At 34.6% G+C, this 10,891-nt stretch overlaps 1 protein-coding gene across 2 annotated transcripts; it reads right to left on the reverse strand.

Annotated features, from left to right (window-relative positions):
- Positions 1 to 1,884: 1,884 nt before the first annotated feature.
- On the reverse strand, positions 1,885 to 9,941 carry LOC114191551 (ethylene-insensitive protein 2). 2 transcript variants are annotated; one of them, XM_028080788.1, is made up of 9 exons: positions 9,696 to 9,941; positions 9,423 to 9,481; positions 8,091 to 8,856; positions 7,281 to 7,367; positions 7,040 to 7,150; positions 6,754 to 6,966; positions 5,876 to 6,061; positions 3,055 to 5,766; positions 1,885 to 2,723 (listed from the first exon to the last, which is right to left on the reverse strand). In XM_028080788.1, exons 3-9 carry the CDS (start codon positions 8,337 to 8,339, stop codon positions 2,352 to 2,354), a joined length of 3,930 nt encoding a protein of 1,309 aa, XP_027936589.1. In that variant the 5' UTR covers positions 8,340 to 8,856; positions 9,423 to 9,481; positions 9,696 to 9,941; the 3' UTR covers positions 1,885 to 2,351. The 2 variants fall into 2 exon arrangements, with proteins under 2 accessions (XP_027936589.1, XP_027936590.1); XM_028080789.1 differs by having other exon boundaries at positions 9,720 to 9,903.
- Between the last annotated feature and the right edge of the window lie 950 nt (positions 9,942 to 10,891).

The following is a 10,891-nucleotide window of genomic DNA, read 5'->3' on the forward strand; positions in this document are numbered from 1 at the left end:
AATTATATTCTTATAATATTTTACATAATTATATTCTTTTAGTAATTAAATATAAGAATTTATTCAATTTATAATTAAATTTAATAATTTATAATTGAATTTAAAAAATAATAAATTCAAAAGTCAATTTTAGAAAAGATATTAATATAATTTTTATAAAAGATATTAAATTTAATGTCAATTTGAAAGGGACAAAATTGATTTATTTTAACAAAAATTGAGACTAAATTGAACAAAAATAACGAATATAGGGACTAAATTGAACAAAAAAAATAATACTACCACAAACTGACACGTGGCACTAGGATTGACACGTGGCATTAGGATTGACATGTGGCACAATTGTGACTTGACACGTGGACCATCTTTTTGAAATTAAAAAAATTAAAAAAATTAAAAAAATTAAAAAAATTAAAAAAATTAAAAAAAATTAAAAAAAACCAGGAGCTGACACGTGTTAACTATTTAAACACCGTTAGTCAAAAGGACCAAATTGACCACAATTTGACGAAAATGAGAACTTAATTGAACATAAAACGAAAATAGGGACCAAATTGAATAAAATCAACAAAAATAGGGATCAAATGTATATTTAAGCCGTATTAATACTAGCAAAAAGACTTGTCATGCATGTGTTGACATTTTTTAATTTTTATAAAATTTTAAGTTAAGATTAATAAGAAATTTAAGTTAAAATAGTTATTAATTGCAAATTTAAAAAAATAAAATAAGTACGCAAAAGAAATTTTTAAAATAACTGATAAAGATAAAATAAGTTTTTAGAATAATAGTTAAAAAAATTATTTATAAAATAATTAATTTTTAAAATAATAATTAGAGATAAAATTGAAATAATAAAACGTAGACACAAAAGAAAATATTTTTGTATATATATTGTTATAGATGTATACTATGGGAGCTTTTATAATGAATTTGAATTTTTTCTGGATTTTCCTATATTTTTCTTTGACTTCAAAATACATTATTTTGAAATTTTAAAATACCAGCGGTGTATATAATGTTCAGAGGACAACACAATCTGCACTCCTTTTTTTAACTTCCAACCCTATAAAATTCTTTAGCACTTTCTATTCTTTCTGGAATCAGTTTTCTGAAATGTAAAAAACACATTCTAAAAAGTCCAATCCAGATTGAAAGCGACTCGTTTAAGAATTTTATGGGCTAAAAAATAAATACGTTACTAAGTGCCAAGACCAATAACACTGAAAACTGTGAAAAGTGAAAATATAGGTTCAAGAAAAGAGCTATTATTGATTGACAGTTTTTTAACAAAAATTTTGACATACTTTCTTATTTAGGTAAAAAAATATTATTTTATTATTTTATTTTAATTAAAAAATAAAAATTTAAGTTTGTTAATTCCTTTTTCAGAAACTTTGTTAACTTTGTAAAAAAAAAAACTGTCAATAGGTAATTTTCCTCAAGAAAATATTTAAATAGCATCAAGTTACGAGAGAAATAAATTAAGAGAAAATTTTCATAACACAGATATTTACATTTCATGTAAAAAAATCAGTTTAAATATTATCTAGGTCCTGTGTTATTATTATCTACAACCTGGGTCTCGTGGCCTCAGACGCCATTAATAATGATAAATGGAGATGGAAACATATACATGACAATGGAGTAAGCTAGAGTGGATTTCACACTGTCATCTGGTTGCATTATTGAATCTAATTCTCAATAGATAATTTGCTAGAGAAGTTTGAGAATCAAACAAAACTAATGCATGAAATGGCAGTAGACTAGGTTAGAGTTGCAGTGAGTGAATGAAAGAAAGTCCCTACTCTCATGATGAAATGCATTTGGGTGTTTTCTTTAAGTGAATGTTGACAGAAACTTACATGAGAAGAAGATAAAATATGGTGATTTCAAATAACTGGGCCTACCAAAAAGAGATGGTAAGACTTGATAAAACGAAAATTTGGCAAGCAAGCCAAGTGCCACAATAACACACAATTAAAAACATGTCGACAGTATTTTTTTCATGGTGTAGAAGACCACATGTCGACAATTTTTTTGGGCGCTTTGTTTGTTGTTTCCCCACCTTGCATGCAGTTGAGAACGGAGTAATGGAAAATAAGCCAAAATGGTAGAAGTCAGTTTCCATCTAACCATTTTTCTTTTCCTTCGATTCTGTTGCAATTACATATAGTAATTCTAACCCTATCATGTGTATATAACATACAAGGAAATAAAATCTGAAGCGAGGATTGGTACACGGAGAAGCAGTTCTGTGGCGACAAACTGCCCATGGTATCCTTCGATCTAAAGCATGAACTGCTTCTTCACAAATCAAAACAGCCCAAGGAACATTGCTTTTGTTAATGCTAAGAGTTGTATGGTGCTGATGTGGGAATCTTGCGAATCCCTTCTTGAGTGGCAACTGGTTTGTTGGATAATCTACGCTTGTACCGTTTGAGAACAGATGCTAAATTCTCCTTTCCCTTTGGGAAGGCTACATCACCAGCAGCAGTTCCTGTACGACCTTTTCGGCTAGAGATTGCTATCTCCACATCCTTCACCATCTCAAACACCACAGACGCAGTGGTGCATTTTCCGCGGCCTGGTTTTGAAGCAGGTGGCAGCATCCCGTTGGAAGGAGGTGAGCTTGATTTTATCTGGTACGTCATGGGAACTTGAAGGCAAAAGCATGCTGTCATGGGACTACGAGGCTTCGAGAAAGCCAGATCAATTATACCCTGATTCAAGGCCAAAATTTGGCAAATAAGATCAATGAAAAGAACAAAACTTTAGAGAGTAGACTTGACTCTACAAGAGGAAAGATTGTATCTGTAACATTTTATGACAAGCAACAAACAACACTCATTATACATGGATTCTCTATTGACTAGTGCTGATTGCATATAAATATAACATTGGAACAACATCTCCAGGTGAGCAGCCACCAAAGGAAAAGGATATACCCCAGCTAGGAGAATAAATATCAAGTTCTCCATGAGGCATGAAACAACCAATATCTCCACAAATAGAGCACCTGAAACTAAAACGACAGGGTTACTAAAATTATACCTGCAAGCGATTAAGTACATAAGTGTACTTGCCCCACAGCTCTGGTCGGCTCTCCATCAGTGAGAGGTCAAGAACACGGTGGATACACCACACCCCAAAGCTTATAATTATGTCTGCTCTCCATACACATCCATCCCCACAGTTGGGGATTGAGGTCACAGAAAAATTAGACCAATTTGCCTCATTATTCTTCATTGAAGAATAAGACTTCCCATCAGAAGACAAATAGCGACCCTCTCCCATAGGATTTGCCTGATTCATCTCTGTAGTTTCAACTTCAGAGAAAAATTTTTCCCTAGCAGCAACCCGGTCTATCAGATCTTCATCAGCCCCATCATTCTGTTTAAACAGCCAATCAGAACCTTCCAGTTTTAAGAGTTTTAAAATACAACTTCTAAAAGATTGAAGAAGTTTGCCATCTATATCCACAACCGAAGTAGTTTCTTGAGTAATTGCACTAGGTCTATTTCCAACATCTTCTGTTGCAGCATTATGAACTTTATCATCCACCCAAAACTGCTCGAAAGGCTGTCTGGACCAGAGGGATCCAGTGCCCAAACCAGAACTCAACTGGGAAGAAAGTACATTGGTGTAGACTTTTGATGGAGAGAGTACATCGAAGGCTAAAGGAGCTCCTGTCCTTGTTCCGGAATTTGAAAATAATGACTGTTCATGATGAGTCCTACCCGCAGAAGATCTATGGCCACCAACAGAACCATCCCACATAGTACTCTTATCAGATATGTAAGCATCCCTGTGAGGGATGGCATATCCTGAAATGTCTGGCAAACTGTGGTACTTCTTAGCATTAACTGAACCGACTGAATTATCCGTAGGTCCATAACAGGACCTCTCAGATGGCAATTGGCTATTCTTATTAGGGACAGCAATGTTCTGAAAGCCTGGGGGTTGGCTTAAACCTGAACCATTTTGCAACTTTTGCCCCATAGCAAGTGCAATAGAATTCCTGTAGTTGTTTGTATTACTAATAGAATTCCTGTAGTTGTTCATAATACCCATGGAAGGGGATTCCATCAGACCATTTAAGTTATCAGAATTTGTCTCTTTACCAACCTGATTAATATATGATGCAACCTGATAACCATGTACAGTAGGTGGCGGATTATCCCAGGACCCGGATGTAGGTAGATTGCGCACACTGAAATAACGCCTTTCACCAGCACTAAGGAGATTGCGGTTGGAGCTCTGAACATATTCATCCATAAACTGCACGGGATTTGTCCTCACGGAGTGATAACTCCTTCGAGGCTCATAGGAAGGCTCAAAATTACTTTGCATCCTATGCTGCTTGGGAGAGTCATATGGAGCGGAGCTCATCAGAGTTTCCGCTCTACTTCCTGCAGATATCCAGTGCCCAGAATGTTCCTTTCCACATGTATCCATTTTCTGCAAAGCACCAGTGAGTCTTGAATCCACTCCCAGTAAAACATCAAGCTTCTTAGCCTTAGCTTCCTGGGTAAATTGACCATGAAAATCATAAAGCTGCCCCCAGAATTCGTCAAGAATAGCAGCTAGTTGACGTCTTGCACCACGCCCTAAACCTGCTAATCTTGAAAGACTTCCAATGCTATTACCTCCATCATCACTTTTCCCACTAAGACTCCTGAATGATGCTGGGCCATCCGGTGCTGAAGATGGGGCAAGTGAGACCACTTTTGATATTTCTTCAGTTTCCCATGAATCTCCATCATCATCATCCCTTTCGGCATTTGAATCTCCCTCAACTTCTACAGTTTTCTCAACAGGAGCACTAATGTCTGTTTTTAAAGTTTTGGCATCTCCCAAACTAATACCAGAAGTATCAGTACTTGTAGCTGGCACTGCTTCTGATTCTGAAGTGGAAGTTGATTCCTTAACAACAGGTGTTAGGGAGCAAGGAAATGATGTAAATGAATGAGTCTCTCTTACAGTAGTCACTGGAACATCAGGCTCCATAATAGTTTCAGGTAGTTCATGATGAAAACTTGCAACAGGTAATTCTGAGTATTCCAGGGTCCTTGTTAGAGCTGGTGATGGTTCCATCACCTGAACAGATGCATCTCCATGATATCTTGTTTCATTTAAATCTGTTTCCTCGTTATCAATCCGAGGTTCTGGTGTAGCCTGTGGCATGTCCCAGTTCCATGCTTCATCTAATTGAATACTTGCAGATTTTAATGGTGTGGCAGCTAACCAAAGCATCAAACAGAATGATGCAAAAGCAGTGCAAAGAAGAACCGAATAAGAGAGAGAGACACCATTCCCCACGTTCCATCTCAAATTGCCCACCCAATCACTACTACCAAATATCATTTCTACAACAAAGACAATATTCAAGACAAGCATCCCAATAAATATGATCAAGGCCGAAAATTCCACAAATTGAGGGATCTTGTGTACCCCCATTATTGATCTAGATGAGGCTATCCGAAAAAGGGGGATCACAGAAGATGGAAGTTGCAAAGCTACCACAATCTGAGTGAATATAAGTAGTTGATACATCCCTTCAGCTCCTGAACTCCAAACACAGTAAAGGGCGGGCAAAACAGCAATTACTCTAATAGTAGCATAATGAAGCCAACCTGGAATGTCCAATTTTAAGAAATTATGCACAACTACTTCTCCACCAAAACCCCAAGTTAATGCTGTAGTTTGGTTTGCGAAAAACAGAATGAGTAAAAAAGCAAGCATGGCTATTGGACTACGTAACACCTGCAATTAAGAACTTAGAATTAGCTTTATTCAGTGCTTAAGACAGTCGTGGCTTTGTCAGTTGTAAATAAATATCTGGGTGTAGATCAATTTTGAGTGGAAAGGATACCTGTTCCATTGGAGATAATGCGTCCTGAAAAGTAGTTAAAACAAGACCCATACTGTAGAACTCATTTGCTCCAGCATTCATCAGCACATTATTTACCAAATAAAGGCCACTGAAGACACATATGATGGCCAAAAAATGGTTATGACATAAAGCATCCTTAGAAATAGTAGTTGATCCCTGATGCCACTGGAAAAGTAAACAAAATCTCAGATTTGACAAAATAGCAATGGGTATGAAATGGTACATTCAATGCAGTCCTTTACGAAAAAAATACTAGAAGCTGGTTAGATCAGACAAGCTTAAAAATATATGTTCACCCAAGGATTCCTAAAAAAGATCAGGCAAACCAAATGTAACCTGACTTAGCCAAGCATGAGGAAGGAATGTGATCATGCCCTCCCCACTCAACTATTTATACAGGGACATTAAAGATGCTTCTAACACAGGCTAAATTAGAGGAACGTAAAAATTTAGTAGGACATTTGGTGATTCAACTTTATTAAGTTCTTCTAAATCTTATACATGAAAGGATGATTTTCGCATAAGTGACCTCGTCCTAAAAGAGTAAACAGATAAAACAGAATTTTCTGAAATAGAGTAAATTGATCATAGTTGTGATTCCCTTTAATAAATTTACATCAACACTAACTTCATGTCTTCTTTGAGCACAAGATTGATTTAAGATAACAGATCTCTAGCAGTATGTCATGTAGCCATGAAAGACTACTCCCATGTGGCAGGATGCAGACATGTAATTCTTAAGAACAAGCAAACCACACGATGTATACAAATTCAGAAGAACACAACGAAAGGTACAAGCTTGGAAGCATGCTATGGATGTTGATGCTAGAAAAATTAGATATGACAGGAAACAATACCTGTACAATAGAGGAATGAAGGTAGAAGTTGTGAGGCACAAGAGTTGCTCCTAAAAGACTCATCAGCACAAATGCACTCTCCCCACTCAACTTTGTTAATATTCCATTAATGGATAATGGAATGTCTGGTTGATTAATGAGTGTTCCAAGTACAAATGTAAGAAATACAAAACATGACACAAACAGGCCCACGATCTTGGCCTTCTCAATGTCCTAGACAAAGGATATATCGTAAGTGTATTGTGAATCAATAGAAATTGATGAATGATCAAATAATGATACTTACAAGGAAGACAAAAAGAAGGAGATGGAAAACAGCGCCAGTAGCGGTTAAAAAGACACAAGTGAACAAGTCCCACCCAAAAAGAAAATTTAATCCATGTGCCATGCCCAATATCTTGCAAAACAGAAAAAATCACAGGGTCAAGTCGATAAAAGTTCAGCCATGTTAAAGCACAGATAAATCATATTCTTTGCTAAAAAGAGCCAGGCAATATTGAAATGTAATCAAGGGTGAGAAATATTACCAAGTTAAGGTCTAGCATGATCACCGAAAGTTCTGCTTGAACTCCAAGGAGCATACATGTCCAGTTGTCGTACTCATCACTGCAAATCTTTGGCACAAAGAAGGTGGAGCTCCATGAGAAAAAACAGAATAATTTATGCAATTTCTACAAGGGTGTGTATCTGAGTGGTTTGTAGGGACAGAGAAAAGCCAGAAACAACTACCGACTAAGCACTCAACTTAACAAGCAAATGAAAGAAATCCAATATATCTTGACTCAAATAGCGCCGCATAATGTAGTATATAGCACATTGCTATGGACATTCCTTCACTTATTAGTTTCAGGATCGATGAAACGTAAAATAAGTATAATGTCCTTACTTCCAAGTTATATCTAGATGGGTAGAATTAAGATTGAATAGAAATGAACATTAATCAGCATGTTTTTATAAATTTCGGACTGATATGCCAAACAATACACAGCAGGAGGGTAGAAATAAACCGCAATATTCTTTATTTCCCGATTAAATAAAATTAAAAACATAAAAAGAGTGGGAAAATATAAAAAATCTTTCGGGCTCCATTACGTCTTGATAAAGAACCTTCGAAACTTTTACCCTTCCACATCTTATAGTTGCCTATAGTGGAATTGCTTACTTGAGAAGGGTGAAGGACAAATATTAAAAGATCACAAATCCAACAAATTGTTCAAAAACCGTGCAGAACATCTCTTTATTGTTTTGAAGCATCAACACAGAAAGCTTTCAAATCTTACAATTGCACTGCATCAACGGTATAATTATATAAACCCATCGTGTTGAAGGTATAATACCTGAGCAAGATCTTTTCCTGTGACAACACCAATCTTTGCTGATATGTATTGACAGAAGATTGCAGCAAAGTTGAAGATAAGTGCGAAAGCCATCAAATCAAATCCGAATCGTGCACCTCCTTCAACAATTGCCACCCACTTTCCAGGGTCAACATATCCTATTGAAATCAAAAGCATAGGCACAACAGCAGGAAGCGACCGGTGAAGCAAACTGGGAGGGTGATTAGCATTCAATGTCTCTGCTTCCATTTTACTCTTTTAGTACAACGAAGAGTAAGGCTACAGGGAATTAATGATACACGGAGAAACAATGGGAAGTACCAAAACTCAGTGAGCCATAAATTATATTGCTGCTAGTTAAGTATATTACTAGCAAAACATTTACATGCCATTCACCAAGATGTTAAGAGCTTGAAACATTAACCATAATTATCAAGATAAATTAAAGGACAAAGAACTTTCAACTCGCAAATCAGTACACCACAATTGCCACAATTCAACTAACTAGCTTCTCCTCGTATCCCAGCAATCAGCCAATTATGGTCCAACATTAACTGTGATCATCAGACACAAATCTGACTTTATAACTAAAGTCAACCTGCGCACCATTCCAAAATCTCTTCAGCACAACCTTACAAACAATTCCACTCATATCCTTCACACGGTTGAAAGTCAATCCAGTTCATCTCAATCTACTCAAACACCCCTTGAGACTCTCAATGCTAATCCAACAAAGTACCCCCTGATAAACCAACCTACTCAAATCCTGCACCAAATTAACTAACGTCAACAAAATAACCCCCATAAAAGAAATAACAAATACCTCGAAAAACCCATCAGCGCAATGAATATTACCATAAACACAAAGAAGAACGCAAAAAAGATCATTTTATCTTTCTTAAATTTATTTTACAGAGTAAAAAAACAAAAGTAAACGAAAACCACCACAGAAACAAATTGTACTGCATCCAACAGAATTAAAAAATAATAACAATAGTAATAAATTAGATCTTTAGAAGAAAACAAAGCAAAAAAATTATGCTCCAAAACGGTTAAATATATGCTGAGAAGCATAAAAACAGGGCAAAACCCTACTGTGTAGGGTCATATAACAGATAAAAGGGGAAGTGAGAGCGTTGGCGTGGATCTGATGCAGAAGAAACACACGCAGAGGGAGAATAATAAGAAGAAAGAGAAAAGATGAAGAAATAAAGGAAAAAAAAAAGCAGCACGAATTTCGACGATGAATATGATTGAGGGTTTCATGACTCAGAATTTAAAGGACCGTACAGTTCCAGAGTCTGAGAGTCGTTAGGGTTCTGAAATCTTTACCTTTCTCTGATTTTCTTTTCAGCTGCCACAAGTCTCTATCTCAGCTATGCTATTCACTCCTGCAAAGTAGATCTCAAGGGATCATATCATCATTTATATGTACATATAAATACATATATATATATATATATATATATATATATATATATATATATATATATATATATATATATATATATATATATATATATATACCTATAATCTATAATATATAATATATAAATAAAACATAATAAATAATAATGTCTTCTAATTTATTGTTTATTAATTTACCATAATAAATGGTGTACTACTAACTTGTGAGAACATGAGAGAGAGAAAAGAGAGAACTCGATTTTCCCGGAAAGAGGAGAGAAAGCGAGGAACGAAAAAGGAAAATTGTGGCATGGGTGAGGAGTTTCAACTTTCAAGCTGTTTCAACTTTCAAGGCCACATTGAAGAGAGAGAAAGTGTGAGTGAAAGAGTGAGTGATGGGAGAAAAGAGAGAAAACTTTCATCTCATAAATAAATGTGTTCCAAAACGCCTCTCCAACAAAGCTATTATCGTTTTTTTATTTATATCTTCTCCTTTTCTGTGCTTTTCATTTCATTCATACTTGTTCACTATTAATCATATTTTAATTTCAAGAAGTATTATAAATTCATGAAATTAATAAAACTGAATAATATGTGGACAATAATGTAAAATTATGTCATAATACAAATACATAATTTTCTTTTCAATTTTATTTTTATTGTTATTATTTATATCATTATGAAACTAAGTAGGAAGTAAGATTAATTCTAATTTATCTTTATAAAATTGATTTACTAAGACAAATTTACCTTTACTTATGTATATCTAATTATATCTCTGATCAGATGAAGAAATTGAGACAGACGAATCCTATATACGTTGAAGGAATTCAATGATGTATTATTTTCAGACAACTGGTGTGATCTTATTTTTATTTTAGTTTACATGGAAATTTTATTAAAAAAACAAAAAAAATACAATATATATATATATATAAATATAAATAAATGCAAAATAATAAATTAACACAACGATACTTATTTTGAAAGAGAGTGTATTTTTCACACAAACTTCTATTTTAAAGGAAAAGGAAAAGTTTATATTTGATACAATTTGTGGTGTCTTTAAAGTCTCTTTTTGCAACTTGATTCACTATGTAGAAAGGAGTGAGGTTATAATTTGGAGCTTCTTCATGTTTATCACACGGAAATTGGAACTCAAATATCCTACTTTCTTATAAGTTAAGGATTTCATTATTAATTATTTCATTGGTATGCTTAAAAAAAAGTTCTTAATCAACCAATTTTAGTGCTTTGTACTCGTAACACCATGTATCATGTTGGAACTTGCGTGTGGTGTTTACCCATCCCTATAATGTTAAGCACTTATCATACTTATGTATAAATATGATATACGTACATGTATCTCATACAATAATATATTTATTTCAAAG

The sequence above is a fragment of the Vigna unguiculata genome, chromosome 7 (genome assembly GCF_004118075.2).
Source record: "Vigna unguiculata cultivar IT97K-499-35 chromosome 7, ASM411807v1, whole genome shotgun sequence".
Classification (NCBI taxonomy): Eukaryota; Viridiplantae; Streptophyta; class Magnoliopsida; order Fabales; family Fabaceae; genus Vigna; species Vigna unguiculata.

Bases quoted from the DNA above. Each gene is read 5' to 3' on its own strand.
- LOC114191551 (XM_028080788.1), bottom strand. From the start codon at position 8,339: ATGGAAGCAGAGACATTGAATGCTAATCACCCTCCCAGTTTGCTTCAC. The intron at 6,062-6,753 runs GTATTGTTTCCT...TTACTTTTCCAG, and splicing joins TTCATTCCTCTATTGTACAG to TGGCATCAGGGATCAACTAC. The intron at 5,767-5,875 runs GTATCCTTTCCA...TCTTAATTGCAG, and splicing joins CATTATCTCCAATGGAACAG to GTGTTACGTAGTCCAATAGC.